At 45.1% G+C, this 22,311-nt stretch overlaps 2 protein-coding genes across 8 annotated transcripts in view; one reads left to right on the top strand and one right to left on the bottom strand.

Moving 5' to 3' along the window:
* Cep250 (centrosomal protein 250) overlaps positions 1 to 6,596 on the bottom strand; it is a 46,124-nt gene extending 39,528 nt beyond the window's left edge. For 5 of the 7 annotated variants that reach the window (XM_047539918.1, XM_047539917.1, XM_047539916.1 and 2 more), the window contains exon 1: positions 6,326 to 6,423. The gene's annotated coding sequence lies outside the window, so the exon portion shown is untranslated. The other 2 variants (XM_047539915.1, XM_047539914.1) reach the window with 2 other exon arrangements.
* An 11,339-nt stretch (positions 6,597 to 17,935) lies between these two features.
* On the top strand, positions 17,936 to 22,069 carry Gdf5 (growth differentiation factor 5). Its single transcript, XM_047541816.1, has 2 exons — positions 17,936 to 18,548; positions 20,864 to 22,069. The coding sequence occupies exons 1-2, from the start codon at positions 17,936 to 17,938 to the stop codon at positions 21,736 to 21,738; spliced, it is 1,488 nt and encodes a 495-aa protein (XP_047397772.1). The 3' UTR covers positions 21,739 to 22,069.
* The last annotated feature ends 242 nt before the right edge of the window (positions 22,070 to 22,311 follow it).

Raw genomic sequence — 22,311 nt, forward strand, 5'->3', positions numbered from 1 at the left:
GAATGACCCAAGTTGTAGTTGAATAGTGCCTGTCCCCTTTGGATAGGGCACATACTCTCTGGTTCAAAGTTTCTCTGTCCCTATGACTATTCTCTCCCTCCCACTGACAACAGATTTCATTTCTCATTTATCATCGTACTTGTGCTATTGTTTTTCTTAGAGTCACAGAGGAAAACTCAGTTTACTAATTTATATGAACTCCTGAGCAACTGAAATCACCTGAGTCTGCAGAACCTCTCTTGGGCAGTAAAAAATAAAGCAGTGAGGGCTGGAATGTAGTTCAGTGGCAAAGCGTCTGCTTTGCATTTGCAAAGCCCTGGGTTTGCCCCCAGTGCCCCTCCCCCAAAGAAGAAAAGAATAAAGTAGTGAGAGTAGGGTGGCACCAGTGAAAGCCTGGTGATACCCATACCCCAGGCTGACCTAATTCAGCCTTCCCCAAGTTACAAACAGCTTCTTTTCTGCCCTTCCTTTCCACCATGGCCACATAACCATGAAGTGCTAGCTCTGCAGAGTTTGATGGAGTGCAAGCCCTCTATGCTGGGTGGAGGCAGACCTTCCAGGAAACTGCTCTCTTACCCCAGGATTTCTGCCAACACTCTACCAAACAATAAGGGCAGATCTGAGTTGCTTCAAAGGAAGTCTTTTTTCTCTTAATACTGCAAAAGTTGAGCCAGGCTTTTGCACATGGTGTTTCTGTGGCCCAAAGGCTCCCTTGCCCTTTGAACTCTATCCCAAATTACCAGATTGAACCATATGAAACTGCTGATATTTGCTCCTTATTTTTTAACCTACAGAAATGGCAATTTCCCATACTTTAATCTAATGTCTCTATACACAACCTTGTCACAGTTCCAAAAATTCTCATTTAATCTTGTTTTAGGATAAGGTTGCCTGTAACATGCAAATATTATTTGGGAAGATAACATCGGTAATACTTCAACAAAGAAATGAAATTATTAAAAAAATATGAAATTGCAGATAATTAAAAAATTGTAGTGCTATTTAGAAATTTAGTATAACCCTCTCATTTTACAGCTAAGGAAACAGTTTTACAAAGATGAAATAAGTATATTTTACTCATATCTTGTATATATGCCCCACTTGTCACAAAGAAAAGATTGAAAACTGTAGCAAGTAATACCATACTAAAGTAGATATCACTAATAGGAGAAACTGGGTGCAGGGTCTATAGAAACTCTCTGTACTATGCTATTTTTCTATAAATCTACAATTGCTCTAAAAAAAAAGTTCATTTTTAAAAATGACTTGAAGTGTTATGATTAAAACAACAAAAAAGGCCAGGTTTGGTGGCCTGTAATGACAGTGATTTGAGAGGACAAAGCAGGAGGATCACAAGTTTAAGGCCAGCCTCAGCAATTTAGCAAGGCTCTAAGCAACTAAGCAAGACCCTGTCTCAAAGTTAAAAATAAAAAGGGTTGGGGATGTGGCTCAGTAGTTAGGCACCTCTGGATTTCAATCCCTGGTAACAAACAAAAAACAAACAATTAAAAATCTGAAATTCACTAAAATAAGAATAAAAAGGAGGAGACAGAAAATTTACATCATGGAACTTTCTAAAATTGAGATTTAGCTTTGAGCTTCCTAGAGACAGCTCAGCATCCTTTTATTAACACTTTAGATCGCCAGGGAATACACTAGCAGAGCGCCAAAGAAAAGGTAGGTTTCTGTCCCCTGGAAAAGGAAAAGGTCAACAGACTGCATTCAACTGAGATAATGAACATCCAGGTAGTCTGTAAACTGTAAGCCACTGAATAGGACTTATCATTACTGTAGGAAAAGGGAACAGATTTACTTCTACTTATGCATTTGTTTATCCCATAAACACTCATGAATTCCAATAGGAATTCAAGAGTCTGATGCAGTGGTACAGAAATGAGAACGTCCTGCTTTTGTCAAGAAACAGATTGGGAAGGGCAACAAACTCAAGACCAAGAGCCGCCTGTGGATTTAGGGTGGAAGGTGGCAGAATAATGATATGAATAATGTATTTAGTCTGCTCTCATCTAAAGTATTCCAAAAGGAGTTTAAAATTAAAGTTTAAAAGAGGAGCAACTCCACCTAAACTTAGAGTAGAGGAATAAATGCTACAAGCACGAAGACTAAGACTGCAGTTATTAAGTATAATTTGGCATTTATGGCAAAAAAGAAAAAGCACTTAAGGACAGAAACATTTTATTTCCTGAGTAAAAACACTAGAGATATTTGTGTACAGACACCCATTTCTGCTGCTGCTTCTTTTTCATTTTTGGTACTGGGGATTGAACCCAGGGGGTGCCTTACCACTGACCTACATCACCAGCCCCTTTTATTATTTTATTTAAAGACAGGGTCTCACTGAGTTGCTTAGGCACTCACTAAGTTGCTGAGACTGACTTTAAATTTACAGGCATGTGCCACCCAGCCCAGCCCCATTTCTGCTTCATATTCCAGGAAAAAAAAAAGTGGGCTGGGGTTGTGGCTCAGTGGTAGAGCACTTGCCTAGCATGTGTGAGGGCCCTGGGTTCGATTCTCAGCACCACATATAAACAAATGAATAAAAATAAAGGCCTATCAACATCTTAAAAAAAAAAAAAAAAAAAAGGCATGAAACTCCTTATATAAATTGCACATGTGGGATGTTTCTCTGTTCTCTTCCCCCATATCTGGCCTCTTGCACTCAATCTCTGTTGCTGGTCCCTCTTTATCTCCAAAATATCTGAATATTGGGGGTCCAGGGCTCAGATGGCTCACTCAGATGGCTTAGACCTCTTCTTCTCCTACATTCATTTCCTAGGTAATTGCACCCTGTTTCAAGGCTTCAAATAGCACCCATACACCCATAACCCTCAGGGTTACATCTCCAGGCCACACCTCCCTCTGGAACTCTGCCCTGCTATACCATAACCAAACATCTGTTTAACTTCTCCAAGTAGATGCCTAGCAGGCATCTATCTTAATTAACTTATCCAAAAGTAAACTGCTGCTGCTCCAATCTTTCCTATCTTTATGTAAATGGCAATGCCATACTTCTGGCTGCTTAAGTCAAAAGCCTTACAGTCAGACCTACTCCATCTGCCATGCCCTATAACCTGCATATCAGCAAATCCTGTTGATCATAACAGATGCCCTCACCACCACCATCCTGAGCCAAGCCACTCTGTTGCCTGGTGTGGTGGTCTTGAGGTATGCCTACAAATTCTGTGATACTCTTCCTTCAAGAGGTAACACCTAATCCTCTCCCCTTCAGGGCAGGCTGGACTAAAGTGGAAATGACTTCTAAGACAAGGTCATACGTGGTACTATGGCTCCTTGCTTGCTTACTGTCTTTCTCTCAGTCTCTGATCAATCTCTCTGGGGGAAGCCAACTGTTCTGAACCAAGGACACATAGGCACCTTATGAAGAGGCCCAGAGGTAAGGAACTAGGCCTTCTGCCAACAGTCCTGCGAGTGAGCCAGATCACTCCAACTCAAGTCATCAGTCTGACTGCAGCCTGGACCCTAAACCAGAAAGAGCCAGCTAATCCACACTCGGAGTTTTGATCCACAACAAATGTGGAAGACAATAAATGACTGGTTTTTCTTGTTTTTTTTTTTTTTTTTTTTTTTGTTGTTGTTGTTTGTTTTGTTTTGTTTTGGTACTGAGGATTGAACTCAAGGGCACTCAACCACTGAGTCACATCCCCAGTTCTTTTTATATTTTAGTTAGAGACAGGGTCTTCCTATGTTGCTCAGAGCCTCACTAAGTTGCTGAAGCTGGCTTTGAACTTGCAATCCTCCTTTCTTAGCCTCCGGAGCTGCTGGGATTACAGGTGTACACCCGGCTAATGACTGTTATTTAAACTGCTTATTTTTGGGGTAGTTTATTGTACAGCAACTGATAACTAATATATCTGGGTTACTGCAAAAGATTTCTACGTGGTAGTGATGCCTCTTAAATGTTATTGTTTCTCAACAGAATACTGAGAATTCTTTTAAAATGTAACAGATGATGTCACTCAGAACTCTCTACCAAAATCCTTACCATGGCCTACAGGATCCCATTATTTGATCCCAGACCCCCATTGTTTTAATGCTACTTCCTATTCCTCTCCCCTTTGCTCTCATCCCTCCAGTCACACTGGTCCCCCTGCTGTGCATGCTTGGAACACACCAAGCCTTCTACCCATCTCAGCGCCTCTTCTCACACTCATGTTCATGATTTGCACCCTTACTACCTTCACGCTGGTCTCTGTTCAAGTGTCACTGCTCAGTAAGTGGTTCCTAATCATATAAAATACCATCACTTCTCCACACATGCTGGTATTTCTACTCACCTTACCATGCTCATTTATCCCTATCTAATTATTATGTAATAACCTACTAGAATATAAATTCCACCAGTACAAAAACATTGTTTATTGGATGCTTGCATTCTCAGTTCCTAAAACAATGCTTGGTATATAGCAGGTACCCATTAGATACTTAACTAATATAAAGACATTAGGTAACATGATCTGTATTAACCTCAATAATCTTGCAAAATGCTGACAGTTCTGTAACCTCTCAAAAAGCAAAACCCAGAGCTTATACAGTTGGTATAAGCTTTACTTTCACAATAATCACTTGCAATCTTCATTAATTAAAAAAAAAAATCCTTACAGCCAGATATGGTGGCACATACCTATCATCCCAGCAGCTTGGTGGGCAAGAGGCAAGAGGACTGCAGGTTCAAAGCAAGGCTATAAGCAACCTAGTGAGTCACTGTCTCAACATAAAAAATAAAAAGGGCTGGGGCTGTGGATAAGTGGTTACGTGCCCTGGGGTTCAACCTCTGGTAGAACAAAAATAACAACAACAACTTAGAGATGAGATTATGGTCCTCATTTTATAATGAAGAAAACTTAGGTTCAGTGGGCAGGTGTGGTGGCTCATGCCTGTAATCCCAGGAATTTGGGAGGCTGAAGCAGGATTGCAAGTTTCAAAGTCAGCCTCAGCAACTTAGCAAGACCCTGTCCCAAAAATAAAAAATTAAAATGGCTGGGGATATAGTTCAGTAAAGCACCACCCATGGGTTCAATCCCTGGTACCAAAAAAAGAAAAGAAAAGAGAAAAAAACAAAACAAAAAAAAAAAAAAACAAGGTTTCAAAAAAATGGAAGGGACATAATTGGTCAGCAGCAAAGCAGAAACTGAACGCCAATCTGATTTCAAATCCTATGTGCTCTCCGTTACACTACTTGTCTCCTAACGTATAAACTAGGAAACCACAATTCTAAGGGTCACTTCATAAAGGGTGTGAAATAACCACATCTAGGCCTGCAGTTTTCTGTGGGAAAAAGAACAATGAAAGGTAGAATGTGATGGAAAGAATAGTTAAATCAAGACAACTTCAGTTCTAGTCTTGGTTTTGTCATGAACTCACTCTACCAATTTGGGAACATCAATCCTCCTTTCAAAGACTTCCCAGTTAAATGTGAATCACAATACTGGCCTTCATAACGCAAGGGGCTAATATAAAAATCAATTCAACAGTCATTTACTAAACCCAAAGGCAATGGAGTGAAGTTACCAAATGCCCTGGGGACAGTTTCCAGCCCCACTCACTTATTACTTGTGAGACTCAGGCATATCACTCGAGCCGTAAGTGCCTCAGGTTCTTCACTGGCAAAACGTGAAGCCACCGAACACATCTCTAGATCTCTGTAAATATCACAGAGACCTTTACACATGCATTTAGGAGAACCTGACATTTTACGACTACTCAGTAAATATTATCACCATCACGTGCTAGGTCCTGGAATACAAAGACCAAAAAGGCAAAGCATAACTTCCAAAGACCGAGCTCGGAGTGTGAAAAGGCAGAAAGGGCGATTCGGTGCAGTGCGCAAAAAGCTACGAATCGAGGTTAGCCGTGCCTGGCGAAGGAGGCTGGGAAAGGCTTCCAAGAAGTGCGATTTGAGTTGGGTCCCGAAGAAGAGTTCCAGGGTCGCGCGGCAGGGCGGTGGGTGGGGTTGGGCTTTCCGACAGAGCACTTGCAAAACCCGGGGGCGCAGGGAGTGGGACGGGCGGGAAAGCGCAGTGAGTATCCCGACAGCCCGGCGGTTGAATACCAAGGCTGGAGGTTCTTTATGTGCGGACCGGAGCCCAGAGTGGTGGCGGCAGCAGGAGGTTGAAGCGGGCCAGCCAAGGGGCCCTAGGACTGGTTCCAGCCCCTCTCTGGGCCTCGGGTCCTCGGGGGAAACCGGAGGCCGCTGTCCAAACGGGATTCCCGCGGGCGCCCCAGGCGGGCCGGTCCCTGGACCTCGGACGGTTAACCCGGGTACCTCCCGCCTGCCCCTGAGCCCCACCTCACCGCGATGAGCTCCGGCGGACTCCTGGAGCGCTGCTCAGCAAAGCAGCGGCCGCAGCAGCCGTAAGGCCGGGCCGGGGGCGGGGGCCCTCCCAGCTCGCGCTGAGGGGCCCGCCCCACTCAGCAGCTCACCTATAGGCCGACTGCGCCGGGTTTGGGCCTCCCGCCATGTTGGGTACTGGCAGCAGGCTTACTCGAGAGGCCCAGAAGGAAAGCGGGGGTTATATTGAAATGTAGGATCCCTCGACAGAAATGGAGACAGCCAGACCCTTTGGATTACAGCAAAAGACATTTCGAGAACAAAAAAATCTAGTCTCAGTTATCCCCCTGGTTGGCGTCGGCGTTACATACTGCGCATGCGTAATAAAAAATTTTCACTTGGTTCGAGACGCGCCTGCGCACCGCTCTACTCACTAACCCGCGCAGAATTCCAACTGCGTGAGAAATGAGCGAACCAGTTCCCGGCTCGCGGTAAAACCTGCGACCGTGGTTTTCTCACTTTCGAATCCTGATGCTCCAGGCAGCTCCAGGCAATACAACATTTGCAGCAGAATTACTTAGTGTCATTTGGAACACTCAGCCCTCTACATGTCTTTGCACAATGTTTCTTTTGCCTGAATGGCCTCAATGTGACCAAAGAGCTACATACATTTGGTCTCATTTTCTACGTAAACGAGATTCACTCCAAATTTTACCCCTCCCCCATGACTCCGGCGTTATTCTCAAAGCATTTTGTGTATCAAACATCAATGCACTTTCTTAGAGTTGATCCCAATATTTGCCTTTTCCATTCAGTGGTTCTCTTGATTTTTTAAATAGGGATCGAAATCAACAAACCCCAGGAACTTCTACCCCTTAAAACCAAAGGAGGAACCAGGAATCTGTGTTTTAGCAAATACCCCAGATGAGTTTGATGCATTAGGTACACATTTTGGGAAGCACTTTACGAGATTGTGAGCTCCTTTAGGATAAAGATTATTTTTTGACCATTTCTGCTTCCAACACACGGCACAAAGCCTGGTATGAGAGAGATGCTCATTAAGTGTTGAGTGAATTAATGAATAGCAAAAGTGAAATAGGCAACAGGCCTCTGATCAAGACAAAGAAAACCTAAAAGAACACTTTGTTAGGAGCTACATGTATTTCTCTCATGTAAGAACTTCTTAATATCTACTTTGCAATAAAGAGAAAGTGGAGTAAAAGGAGATAGGGAAGGGAGAACACTGATTCTGAAAAAGCATCTTCTTGAGAGGGAAGAAGAAACATCTTCAGGCCCTGGGCAGAAAAAGCTGTAAAGAATTAGTGGTGAGAATCCATCCTAGGGAAATAATCCCACAACAAGCCCTGTACAAGAATATTCCCTGCTACAATATTTGGCATGGAGAAAAACAAAACCACATAAATGTGAAACATACCATACTTTTCTGTACCAGGACTTTTGCACATACTTTGTCCTCTACCTAGACCACTCCCCCACCAACACCACCTCTTGGCTTCTTTTTCAGGTCTCAATTTAAATAATATTTCCTAAGTTAAGTCTTTCCTTACCATGCTATCTAAAGTAAAACTTACCCTATATTTTCCATGATAGTTTTCTGTTTCTAACATAGCACTTTCTACTTATTTTATTTGTTTACCTATTATCTTCTCACCACCTCTGAAATTTAAGCTTTATGAAGTCAGGAGTCTTTGACTTATTCCTAGCATTCAGCACATAGTCTAACACACAGTGGGTGCTAAATTGAAGGTTCTTCACTGAATTAATAAATCAAGTCAACCTAAGTCTTAAAAAATTTAATGACATAAAATCCATTGCAAAAAATCCAATATATATTAAGGCTATCAGTAGTAAACATAGGCTTCAGACTACCAAAACATACCAACAAAGGGGATTAACTCATTCCCTTATTTGTTCTTTTACCCAGAAAATATTTCTTGAACATGTAGTATGTTCTATGATTGAATAATAACACAATGTATAACAGCAAGTTGGAAATTGTATTAAAACATAATAAAGTGGTACAACTGGGTATTGTCCAAACTAAAGCAAGAAAGTAGAGTTGCTGATGCTAGAAAGTAAGTAACATTGCCCCCTAGAGGTTCTCTAGGCACAGAGAAGTCATCAGCCTTCAAATGTCCTGCCAAGTACCAGGAACATTTGGGACATTTAAGAGTTCATACATATCATTTGAATTGTTTGGAGAGCCCCCTGATAAAAGACTTCAGACACAATTAGAGTCTGGCCATTTCAGACCTGTCTAATGAACCAGACTGTGGAGGAGTCCTCAAAGGAGGCTGGGTTGGAGAAAGAGACAATGGATCATTTGAAAGAAAACCAAACTTGGCGCCTCCAGGTGAATTGGGCTCTTTCTTTTACATCCTAAATTCCATCTCTGGAAATTTGCCTTATAGCTTGACCCTCTCCAAAGACTCTACCATGGACCCTGCACCCTAGCTTTACTTATTATTTTATATTCCTCCCACCATATGTGCAGAGGAAACTGGACTAATTGATTTTCTTTTTTTTTAAATTATATATATGAAAATTCAAAGTGAGGTGCTAAATTATCACATTTTCCTAATTGTTTAAAATCTGTTTTAAATTTCTTAAACCTTTATCTATTACAAGAATATAGAGGAGTCAAGAGCTTGGGGGATAGATAATTTATATACCAATATTTCTGACTGTAAGTTCTCACCCCTCCTTGGGGAAGATTGGTGGGGATGCTACCTTAAAATATTCCAGCTCTGATTGAGGAAAGGGGGTTCCACAAGAATTTGAGGTGCCAAATCCATCAATGTTGTAGCTGGGAGGCATAGTGACTGGGCCTGCTTCCTGCCTGGGAATCCCAGAACCAAGAGACAATACAAACCCACTCACTGCATTAGTGGCAGACCCAGGAAACTCTGTGGGGTTTTGCCTACACTCCCAGAATTTGTGAGTGCTTTCTTAAGTCCAGATGTGGGCTGTGAGAGGGAGCCTGCACAAAACCACTCTAGGTCCTGTTCAGTAGGGCCTCCTAGAGGACCGAAGAGGCCCCAAGGATAACAATCCAGACAAATGAGCACTGGTAATGGAGAAGTCTTTTGCTAAGGGACCTGTAGAAAAGGAGTCCAGCAGGGAACTACTGAGAAGCCTAAAATCATTCCACAAGATTTTGATGGTGGACAGAGACAGTGATGGTCATCGATGAGATCCCAAAAGCACAAATTCCGCTACAATCCTTGATTTTTCCTACCTCCTACCCATCTTCCTTTCTGTGTCAATACCTTGAGTGTCTGAAGTGAGCTGAGAGTGGCAAAAGGGGAAAATAGAGGGAAACAACAACAACCATTTCCCACTCACTGCAAGTAAAGTTTTAAGCAGAGCTGGAATACTGAAAGGAAATAGTCTCTTGCAGTAAATTGTTAACAATTTGCTGCTCTCCATCTGAGTCCATTCATGCACCATTAAGCAAATATTGATTGAGCACCTATTATATGCCAAATTGTAAGCTAGACACTAGAAGGTACGCAAAGACTAATAACCCGCGGACCTAGTCTAGAGCCTCAGTTCACAGACTCACATGGGAAGTAGGCAAGGAAACAAATATTTCTCGCACATGCAGTGTGTTAAATTCTATAAGGGGGGAGTGGTCTGGCTTCGGAGGGGTGGAGACATTATGAGTTGATTGAAAGGGTAAAAATGCTGAGCAGGCATTCCAATGATTGGGTTCCAATCAGAGTATGTGTGAAGGCACAGTGGTGGGCAAGAGTGTGGGATGTTTGGGGCATGCTGAGAGTTTTCTCTGGAAACTCCTTTTGCTCATTCCACCACTTGGTTGGATTGTCTCTCCATTTGGATTGGCTAATCAGACAATAACACAATCCCCTCCCTCGGCTAGATATTTGCTTCCTGCTTCTGGGCAGGTCTTACTCCAATCCCAGACCCTTCCCACGGACCAAGTCAGGCTCTAAGTGACCAGCTCACCCAAGCTTGACACTTCTTTAAGGGGATGACCTCTTTTTGCCACTGTTCAGGACTTGCCATAAAGGAAAGGTCAGTCACAGTTCTCATGGAACCAGATTGTCTCTTTCCTCAAAAATGGGCCCCTAATATTATTCAAACCTGAGAATTTATCTGCTGCCTTGTGTGACACAGCAACTAAGCTCTAAGATTCTGGACAGGAATCTGGCAGAGGAATATAGTGGTCAGACACACTCACCTGGGATAGAACTCTCGCCTCTGCCTTGTGTCCTTCAGCAACCCACTTCTTTCTGAGCCTCAGATTTCTTAGCTACCAAATGGGGATTATAATACACATCTGCTAGGGTTCTTATATACAAAGTAGGAGATGGAATTAAATGGAGAGAGGGAGGAATGAAAGAGGTCCCTAGCAAGGATCTGGACTGTCTGACCTCAAGAAGAAAAACAAGGTTTCCAGGTCCCTAAGTATTAACAATGGTCACCCTCAGGGAAAGAGAGTGGGGTGGGTGGGGCAAGCAGAATTTTCTTTTTTAATTCAATAAATTTTTATATTATTTCAAATTTTACAATGAATATTTCTTAATTTTGTAATTGAAACATATACAGTATGTATATCATACATAAATAATTTTTTTAATATATTTTATTTAGAGACAGGGTCGCACTGAGTTACTTAGGGCCTTGCTAAGTTGTTGAGGCTGGTTTTGAACTTGTGATCCTCCTGCCTCGGCCTCCTGAACCAAAAGTTTTTTTTGTTTGTTTGTTTGTTTTTGGTACTAGGGATTAAGCCCAGGGATGAGTTACAGCTGAGCTACATTCATAGTCCTTCTTATTTTTGTTTAGAGACGGGGTCTTAGTAGAGCTTGGGATGTGGCTCAGTGGTACAGCGTTTGCCTAGTGAGCATAAGGTGTTGAGTTCAACCCCTAGTACCAAAAAGAGAGAGAGAGAGAGAGAGTCTTACTAAGTTTCTGAGGCTCTTACTAAGGTGCTGAGACTGCCTTCAAACTTGTGATCCTCCCATCTCAGCTTCCTGAGTTGCTGGGATTACAGGAATGTGCTACTGCATCCAAACAAAACAAGAACAACAACAAACATTTAAAATTTTTATTAATATATTGCATAGAAAGTCATCTAAGAGGCCGATATGAATGATTGCTTCTGGATTGGAAGACCTGGGATCTGGGCAGAAGGGACACTTTCACTTGGGCATTCTTTTACAAGAAAAAAAAATTTTTTGTAGTTGTAGATGGTTTATTTTTATGTGGTGCTAAGGATCAAACCCAGTGTCTCACACATGCTACGCAAGTGCTCTGCCACTGAACTACAGCCCCAGCCCCTGTACATTCTTTTTTGTTGATGTTATTCTGGTAATTGAACCCAGGGCATCTCGCATGATAAGCATGCACTCTATCACTGAGCTACACCCCAGCCCTCCTTGTGCTTTCTTTTGTAGTTGGAATTTTTTCCATTATGAATTTTTATTACTCTTCTTTCTAATGTGTATTACTTTTTTAAAAATAAATTTTAAATTAAAAAAGAAAAAAATATTTATTCTAAAGAATAAAAGTGAAAAAAAATATTTCCTAAAATTTCCCACTCCCTACAATAGATAGAAACTCACATACACTAACAGAATTTCCAGTTTGTAGTATTATAACCTGTGACAGGCTCACTCTGACACAGTGCAGCTCTGGAAGACACCAGCAGGGGGAGTCATTCAGCATTTGCTCTGACCAGTGGCTGATCCTGAAGAGCTTAAAACAACACAAACCAGAAGGTTGGCTGGGGTGCCCGGTGAACAGAGGCAGCTCTCCTCTTGCCAGTATTATCTGAACTCCACTTGTTGGGAGCAAATCAGGCCTCACAGATGAGAAGGAGCACAGATGGAAGGTTAGGAAATTGGGGCCCTCTCCCCAGACAGCCCCTACCCTGTACTGTGGGAAGAACACTGGTCAGTCAGGTGCCTGGATTATCTTAGCTCTGTCATTACAAGCTGTGTAATCTAGTGCCAGTCACTTCACTGCTCTGAGACTTGATTTTCTTATTTGTGAAACAGGACAATACTAACAATGCAAAAATTTTTTAGAAAACTATAATTTATGGAGTATCTCTAATATACTAGTCATGGAAAGAAACATGTTTTACGTATATAAATACACTTAGTTCTTTGAGTGATTCTGTGAAACAGGTATTTTTATCCTAATTTTATGGGCAAAGAAGCAAGTTCAGAAGTCATTTTCTAACTGTAAATGATAGCAAATATTTACATAGTACTATGCATGAGTCTGTTCTGAGAACTTTACTCACAACCAACCTATGAGACAGGTATTCTGCAAGGGATATTATTATTGAACTGAGACACAAAGAGATTAAATAATTTATGTGAGATTACACAGTAGGGGAACCAGCATTTGAAGACAGGTAGCTGAGTACTTAGCCCTTATTTTACCTGTTTCCTGCTTAACATCTTCCACTGGATTTCCCATTGCACTAAAAATAAAATGTAGCTCCCTTTCCATTGTTTGCAAAGCTACACATGCTGTGGTTTCAGCACAATTTGATTTCATCTCCTACCACTCACCCCCTGGCTTTCTCTGCTTTGGTCACACCAACTTCTCTTGGTTCTTTAGATGTGCCCAGCACATTCCTATCTCAGGACCTTTGTATCTGTTGTTCCCTTCACCTGAAATGATCATCCCGCAGAACTTATGGCTTATTCCCTTACTAAATCCAGGTCTCTGTACGAATGCAACCATCTTGCCCCTACTAGTGAGGCATTGCTATCTGAAATAGATACCTCTTTGATTTTGCTTAGTTTTTCTACACAGCCCTTAGAATTCTCTAAAATAATGCATAGACTCATCCACCATCATGAGAGCACAGAGTTTGACGTCTTGTCCACCACTGTCTAGCCAGTGCTAAGATCTGAGGCCTACCATATAGTAGTCAACTAATAAGTGTTTGATGAATCATTAAGCAAATAAATGAATGAATATCCAAGATCACCTAACTGGTAAGTGGCAGAGCTGGGACATAAACTGTGTTGTCTGATCCTGGAGCCCTTTGCTCTCATCCTCTGTGCTATGCTTGACTGACTCATGGAGAGATGTTAGGAGGTTCAGCTGGCATAATGAATGTGAAACCTCTTTGAAAATTGCCAAGTGCTTGAAAAAAGCAAAGGATTCACTATTTGCTCCTCTACTAATACTCTGGCTTACTGACTTTATAAGGATGTTTTGTGGGGTGCCAGTGAGATAATGGATGGGGAAACATTTATAAGAGTTAAAGGCTCTGCATGGTGGAAGGGACCATAAAGATTATTTCCATGCCAGTGGCTTCCCAAGGCTCCCATCCTCTACCTCAAGTTTGACATTAATATTGCTGACAGGAGAGGGGGAGGGAGTGGGACTCAGGGGACCCAGGGACTCTATGTCCCAGTAATTAAACATGTCGGGACTGAAGTACTGCCAATGGCAGCATCTGGTTGCAATTACCAGAGGGGACCAAAGTGATTAGTCACCTTTATAGTGAATGCCAGGCAGGAACCCTGGGCTTCTCCCCGGAGAGGGCCTTCCAAGCAAGCTCAGAGTTGCTTTCCTACTCCTACCCCATTCCTGGGAGTTCCCCACTCCTCTGACATTAGCCACTGCCCTGAGACTCCTCCATGTCCCCAAAGTCCCAGCCCATTGGGTGAAACCTTTGCTGAAAGTCGATAACACCCTAACATCCCCCGCCACCCTATCCCATCTTATATTCCTAGAAGCCAGAGTAGGATTCTTAGTATAAAATGTATTGAAGCAGAAATAAGTCATCAGAAAGTAATTTAACTTTTCTGAATTTCATATTATTTATCTGTAAAACGGGAATACTAAGAGCACCTTCATCATAGGGTTGTTGTGAAGATCAGGTAATAAATGTGATTGAATCAGGTGTGGTGGTACATGTCTAGAATCCCAGCAACTTGGGAGGCTGAGACAGGAGGATCACAATTTTTAAGGCCAGCCTCAGCAACTTAGGAAGGACCTAAGCAACTTGGTGAGACCCTGTCTCAAAATAAAAAATAAAAAGGGATGGGGATATGACTCATGGTAAAACATCACTGGTTTAAATCCTCAGTACCACCCCCCCACCAAATGCGAAGGAAGGCAAAGGCCAGTGCTTAGTTGACTAGAAAGAGTGCTCACAAAATAGTAGCTATTATTAATATTGCCAGGTTCTAAGCTAATCACACTTTGTTATTAAGTTCATTGATTCCCCACAAAACCCTATGTGGGGTCAGTACTGTTATCTTTGTTCTGAGTTTCAGAGAGATTGGGAGGATTCCCAACATCACACAACATGTAAATAGCGGAACCAGGATTCAAAACTAGATCTGTCTCCAGAACTTCTGCTTGCCCACATCCCACCCCCAGTACTAGGAATTGAACCCAGGGTGCTTTATTGCTGAGCTACATCCCCAACTGTATTTAGTTTTTATTTTGAGACAGGGTCTAGATAAATTTCCCTGGCTGGCCTTGAACTAGCAATCCTCCTATTTCAGCCTCCTGAGTCACTGGGATTATAGGCATGTGCCACCACGCTGGGCCAGAGCCTGCTCTTTAACAAACCATGTATAGGGATGTTTGGGTTATTTGACTTATTCTTCTCTTCATCTGTGCACTCAATGAAGCTTACAGAATGCCGAAGTGGCAAGACAGAATCCCTCCCTTTAAGGAACTCAAAGTCCTGCAGGGAAGACATGATAAGTTGAAAATGATAGCTTTTGGCTGGGCATGGTGGCCCACGTTGTAATCCCAGTGACTCAGAAAGCTGAGGCAGAAGGATTGCAAGTTCCAGGCCAGCCTCAACAACTTAGTGAGGCCCTATCTCAAAAGAAAAAAATAAAAAGAACTGTGGATGTTGCTCAGTGGTAAAGCACCACTGGGTTCAATTTCCAATACTGAAATTGGCCCTATGCCAAGCACCGTGAATAACTAAAAGACAAATATGGTACAATCTAGTTATAACGTAATGGGGGAAGACACATATGTACACAATTTATAATAGGTATAAAGAATTAAGTGATAATAAAAATATGAAAAAAGTATACACAGTGGAAGAAATGGATTGTGTTGAAGATGGGGCTGAGGCAGAAACTGGATAAACTTTGAGCTACCTGAGTGGAAAGCAGCACAGGAAATGTGAGAGGGCAGTTCAGGAGGAGTGTGTGTTTGGGGAGATGAGGGAAGGCTTTGTGGAGGAGATGGCATGTGAGTTGGCACTTGTTTAATGGGTGGGTTTTAGGTAGAGGGAGGGTTGGAACAGAGAGATCCTGGAGGCCTAGAAGCCAGTTCTAAGGGAATTATAGCAGGTCAAGAGGTAAGGAGGACAGCACTGGAGACGGTGGGATGGAATGGAGGGAGGAATGTCTGAGAGGACTGGTTAAAGGGGAAGGAGTCAAAAGGAAGGTCAACTGAGGAAATAATAATGAATTCAGTCCTTCTTTAAAGCCCCCAAAAGTGTATCTGGTGCTACATTGGTCCTTTGAGATTGGGAGCTGGAGTTCTACTGTCATTTCTGACTTAGGAGTACCAGATGAAGCTTAGAGTAGCAAAGCCATATGACTGCACTGGAGGATCAGAGACCCTGGGAGTGGCACCATGAAAGGACTGGTGGGTCACTTGGTCATGAGTGCTGTTTTATTTTGTTGTTTGTTTGTTTTGGTTTTGATGCTGATGATGGAACCCAGGGCTTCACACATGCTAAGCATGCACTCTACCACTGAGCTCCAACCCCCAGGGTGAGTTTCATATTCTTTCATTCATCAGACACTCACTGACTTTCTACTCCATGTCAGGACATGTCAAGAAAGAATCTTATCATTGGAATGAATGTTAGATTGGCCCAGTGAATCTCAGATTAAGATGGGAGGTTACCCAGGCTGGGTAGCTCAGTGGTAGAGCACTTGCCTAGCATGCATGCTGGGGGTCCTGGGTTCAGTCCCCAACACTGCAAGAGGAAAAAAAAAAAAATCCAAGAAGGAAGTCTATCTGACTGCTGGTTTTCCCACTGCCAGCCATTACTGTCACAGTGTGACAAGTATTGTGTTAGAGGGAGTCCTTGGTACTGACTGGGATCTGGGAAGTTTTCCAGGAGGAAGTGAGTTTACCATTGAACTTCTCAGGATAAGGAGGACTTCCTTCAGTTGTGGAAGTGACAGGACATTATTCCAGGTGAAATGAGCAGCTTCCCCAGGTGACCCTGTGGTAAGTTGTTCAGGGGTTCTATGGGACATCCCAAGAAAGACAGCTTCGTTGAGGCACCTTGGGAAACCCTTGAGTCTAGCTGGAATTCAGACTTCCCCAGCTACCAGAAAAAGCTTCCTGTGGGAAATTGTTTTTCCAGTCTCCTGCAGGGGCCGCTGCTGCCCCAGGCTGGGGCCACTGCCTCCGAACTCAGCCAATATGTTTTAAGAAAACTCCAAGGACGTCTTCGCTTGGGTAGTGGTAGGGTACACCCAGTACCTGCCTCCAGCCAAGCAGGGGCTCCAGGGTGGCAGCGTCCCCCAGCCTGAAGAAATCATCTGAGTTCAGCCAATGGCATTTGGGGAGAGGGAGGGGTGTAGTGGGTACTGATATTTTTTCTGCCTCTGGGTCACCACAAGTTTACTAAAATAAAAGAAACTGTGGGTAAATGCTGCCATCTGTTCTGCAACACACACACACACACACACACACACACACACACACACACTCACACACACTCACACCCCAAATCGGGTCCCAGGCTAGATGCAGGGGTCGAAATTGCTTTTAAAACACTCCAAGGACTTCATTGAAAACCCACACTCCCCATGCTTCTGGGGCTTCGGAACTTGGGGCTCACTTCTCAGCATCTCTCCTTGGGACAGCGGGGTGGGCTGCTCCAGGAGGTGGAGGTGAAGATCCCTGAGTCTGCTCCAGGGACTGAGAGGCCCCCTAAGCCCCGAGTCCCGCTGCGGGGCTCTGTGCCAAGAGCCCCTGTGAGCCATGGCCTCGAAAGGGCAGCGGTGATTTTTTTCACATAAATATATCGCACTTAAATGAATTTAGACAGCATGACATCAGAGAGTAATTAAATTGGTTTGGGTTGGAATTCCGTTTCCAATTCCTGAGTTCAGGTTTGTAAAAGATTTTTCTGAGCACCTGCAGGCCTGTGTGTGTGTGTGTGTGTGTGTGTGTGTGTGTGTGTGTAAGTATTTTCACTGGAAAGGATTCAAAACTAGGGGGAAAAAAAACTGGAGCACACAGGCAGCATTACGCCATTCTTCCTTCTTGGAAAAATCCCTCAGCCTTATACAAGCCTCCTTCAAGCCCTCAGTCAGTTGTGCAGGAGAAAGGGGGCGGTCGGCTTTCTCCTTTCAAGAACGAGTTATTTTCAGCTGCTGACTGGAGACGGTGCACGTCTGGATACGGGAGCATTTCCACTATGGGACTGGATACAGACACACGCCCGGCGGACTTCAAGAGTCTCAGACTGAGGAGAAAGCCCTTCCTGCTGCTGCTACTGCTGCCGCCGCTGCTCCTGAAGATCCACTCCTTTCATGGTTTTTCTTGCCAAGCCAGAGGCACCTTCGCTGCTGCCGCTGTTCTCTTTGGTGTCATCCAGCGGCTGGCTAGAGGATGAGACTCCCCAAACTCCTCACTTTCTTGCTTTGGCACCTGGCTTGGCTGGACCTGGAATTCATCTGCACTGTGTTGGGTGCCCCTGACTTGGGCCAGAGACCCACGGGGGCCAGGCCAGGATTGGCCAAAGCAGAGACCAAGGAGAGGCCCCCCCTGGCCCGGAACATCTTTAGGCCAGGAGGTCCCAGCTATGGTGGGGGGGCCACCAACACCAGGGCAAAGGGAGACCCCGGGCAGACACAGGCCAAGAAGGATGAGCCCAAAAAGCTGCCCCCCAGATCTGGTGGCTCTGAACCCAAGCCAGGACCCCCTTCCCAGACCAGGCAGGCTGCAGCACGGACTGTAACCCCAAAAGGACAGCTTCCTGGGGGCAAGGCTCCCCCAAAAGCAGGATCTGTCCCCAGCTCCTTTCTGCTGAAGAAGGCCAGGGAGTCTGGGCGCCCTCGAGAGCCCAAGGAGCCATTCCGCCCGCCCCCCATCACACCCCACGAGTACATGCTCTCGCTGTACAGGACGCTGTCCGATGCTGACAGAAAGGGAGGCAACAGCAGCGTGAAGTTGGAGGCTGGCCTGGCCAACACCATCACCAGCTTTATTGACAAAGGGCAAGGTGAGGGGGCGGGGTGGCGGGAGGGGCATTGCATGCACAGAGGGGTTCCCCAAGCCCTGATGCTTAACAGGTGGGGGAATGTGTGTGCATTTGGCTCCACATGGGTGGATGTCTGGGACTTACCTTACACATACCAGATCCAGGGTGCTGGCATTTCAGCAGTATGGGGCACTTAGGGATCACCAAGTCCAGTTCCTGCAAGGTGCAGAGCGGGGCACTAAAGCCTGGAGAGGAGACAAGACCTGCCATTTGGTGGCAGAGTTGGAGACCAGACTCCAAGACTTGATTATCAAGTCATGCTCTGTAACTTGATGGGTTAGCCAAACTTTCCAAGCTCCGGGGTGTTCTCCGCAGACAGAGGGATGAAGCTTTATAAAGGTCCCTGGGGTTCTGCAACTTTATCATCAGGTCAGGGGACAGGGGAGGCAGGTAGGTGAAGACAGGAAAGGGGGCATCTTGTAATCATGGAAGGAGGCAGCGGACCTAGGGTTTAACTCATATTGTGACCCTGGGACAGCCCCTTCTCACCTTGGGGCCTTAGTTTCCCCATCTATCCATCTAAATAGGAGTATGGGTGATTTATGAAAGCCCTTTGAAAGTGAAAATCTTGTGTCCTGTAAACATAGAGTATTTTCATCATTAACCCAGGAGAATATCTGTTCTCCTTGTGTCTCACTCTGCCTATCTAGTATTACTGTCTCAGCTTTTTCTCTCAACTTGCTGTGTGAACTCAGCAAGATCCTTCCCCTTTCAGGGCCTCAGTTTCTCCATAATGTGAAGAGGGAGGTGAACTGCCAGTTGCTAAGGTTGCTTGCAGCTCATATGCTCTGGTTCTGAGTCTTAGGACTTTGGCTGGCAGGGTGGGGGAGGGGTCAGAGAGTGGGAGAGACTCCTCATTAGAGCTGGCCTGTAGGGGAATGACAGGGGGCAGGAGGGGGGAGGCATAGAGGCAGCAGGTCTGGCCGAGGTGGGGGAGGTGGGCTGGCTGACTGCCCAGCCAGGGAAAGCTGTGACCCCTTGGGGGCTCATAAAATAAGTCCTTGTGCCCCCCCCCAAGCACTAAGGTAGCTTGGGGAGGGGGAGATGGGGAGTTTAAAGGCCTAATTAGTTACCTTCTAGAGCAATATATGAATGTTCCCCAATGGCAAATTGGTATTGAGGAAGGAGGCCATGCTGATTCAGAGACACTGCTGCGCTTCTCACACACACAACCTTATATTTTACACACATGCTGAATCACACATGCACACATGCATACACAAACACCTTAGGTATATACATGGAATCATACACTTATATAAACATGCAGACCCTTCAGATATTCACATGGGCCAAGTGGGCATGGTGACGCATGCCTGCAATTCCAGTGGCCCTGAGGCAGGAGGATCGCAAGTTCAAGGCCAGCCTGGGCAACTTAGCAAGAACTGTGTCAAAATAAAAAAATTAAAAGGGCTGGAATGTAGTAGTGGTACAGGGTCCCTGGATTCAATCCCCAATACCACACCCACACACACACACACAAAAAAAAAAAAAAAAAAAAAAAAAATTCATGCAAAATATTCATACATACCTTTGTCACTCACATATACATTACCTTGCATACTCACAAATGAACCCCATCATACACATATACACACACACTGTTCCACCCTCACACACCCAGTAGGGGAAGATATATGCACAACAAAATTATTAGGCTGGGGAACCAGGAAATTGGGTTGTAGATCAGCTTTTTCATTAACTTGCTGTGTGACCTATGTCAAGTCACTCCTCATCTCTGTGCCTCATCTGTAAAACGAGAACACTAAGGTTTCCTTTAGGTTATAGTGGGAGCAGCTCAGGATGGAGTATAAAAGTTCTAAAGTTCTAATTCTGTTTTTTTCCTAGCGAGGGACCTTGAACAAGTCACAAAACTTCCCTGAGCTTCAGGTTTTTCTTCCAGAAAAACGGGTAATTTTAATGCATACCCTACCTATGGAAGACATGAGATATGGTGTTAGATCATGGGGCAGGGGAGATAGGTGGAAGGAAGTTGCAAAGCTAATGACTATCTCATATAGATCATTGACATAAACAGTCACCCAAATCATCCATTTCCACATTCACAGATAAATACCCCTACTTGGTCCACTGTGTAGGAAGCTCCCTCATCTTAAAAAGGCTCTCAGTGGTTTGGGCGTTCGCCTCTATCACAGTGGGGAAGAGGTTAAAGAAAACTCTCTTGAGGGGAAAAGAGCTTGGGCCTCCCTTGAGGCCTAGAGGTGACTGGTTCCCTTGGTAAGTTGCAGGAATTGACTTCTGGCTGTTCTCTCTAGATGATCGAGGTCCTGTGGTCAGGAAGCAGAGGTACATGTTTGACATTAGTGCCCTGGAGAAGGATGGGCTGCTGGGGGCCGAGCTGCGGATCCTGCGGAAGAAGCCCTTGGACACGCCGAAGCCAGTGGCCCCTGGTGCCGGGCGGGCTGCCCAGCTGAAGCTGTCCAGCTGCCCCAGCGGCCGGCAGCCGGCAGCCTTACTGGATGTGCGCTCCGTGCCAGGCCTGGATGGAGCTGGCTGGGAGGTGTTCGACATCTGGAAGCTCTTCCGAAACTTTAAGAACTCTGCCCAGCTGTGCCTGGAGCTGGAGGCCTGGGAACGGGGCCGGGCTGTGGACCTCCGCGGTCTGGGCTTTGACCGGGCTGCCCGGCAGGTCCACGAGAAGGCTTTGTTCCTGGTGTTTGGCCGTACCAAGAAACGGGACCTGTTCTTTAATGAGATTAAGGCGCGCTCGGGCCAGGATGATAAGACTGTGTATGAGTACCTGTTCAGCCAGCGGCGGAAACGGCGGGCTCCGCTGGCCACTCGCCAGGGCAAGCGACCCAGCAAGAACCTCAAGGCCCGCTGCAGTCGGAAGGCCCTGCACGTCAACTTCAAGGACATGGGCTGGGACGACTGGATCATTGCACCTCTTGAGTACGAGGCCTTCCACTGTGAGGGACTGTGCGAATTCCCCTTGCGCTCCCACCTGGAACCCACGAACCACGCGGTCATCCAGACCCTGATGAACTCCATGGACCCTGAGTCCACACCACCCACCTGCTGTGTGCCCACGCGGCTGAGTCCCATCAGCATCCTCTTCATTGACTCTGCCAACAACGTGGTATATAAGCAGTATGAGGACATGGTAGTGGAGTCTTGTGGCTGCAGGTAGCAGCACTGGCCCTCTGTCTTCCAGGTTGGCACATCCTGACAGCCCCTCCTCGCACTCCTGGAATCACAGAGGGGTCAGGAAGCTGCAGCCACAGCATCTACACAACCTGCATGAAAGGGGATTCTAGTAGCCTTGCTCACTCTGAGTGTGACTTGGGCTCAAGATCTCCTGCTATTCACAAGTCCCCCAGTCTGAGGATTTCTGCCCTTCTGCTACTCTGACTGGGAGGGAGTCTCAGGGGACAGACTCTGCATGGAACTGAGACCCAGAAGACAGTGTTTTCCAATGAGACTCAACCTGTCATCTCTCCTGAGACCTCTGACCTTTGGACTCTCCAGGGGGTCTGGTGCTAGCCTAAGCATCTGGTGGGAGAGACACAGGTGTCACCTCCTCTTTGAATCACCTTTGTGCCTGTGACTTTCAATCCCTAAAGCAGATGAGATGCTGATTGGGCTGGTGTGGGAGAGGGGAGAGGACTTGGGCAAGGGCGAGGAGTATGAGGCTGTTAGACTGTTAGATTAAAATGTACATTGATGAGAAAAAAACCAAAACTGTGCCTAAAACTGTTGCAAA

Source organism: Sciurus carolinensis, chromosome 2 (genome assembly GCF_902686445.1).
Source record: "Sciurus carolinensis chromosome 2, mSciCar1.2, whole genome shotgun sequence".
NCBI classification, from domain to species: Eukaryota; Metazoa; Chordata; class Mammalia; order Rodentia; family Sciuridae; genus Sciurus; species Sciurus carolinensis.

What these genes read in the sequence shown, in the direction of transcription:
- Gdf5 (XM_047541816.1), top strand. Translation starts at nt 17,936, where the DNA reads ATGAGACTCCCCAAACTCCTCACTTTCTTGCTTTGGCACCTGGCTTGG. An exon ending in CTTTATTGACAAAGGGCAAG is followed by an intron (nt 18,549 to 20,863) that starts GTGAGGGGGCGG and finishes TGTTCTCTCTAG; the next exon opens with ATGATCGAGGTCCTGTGGTC.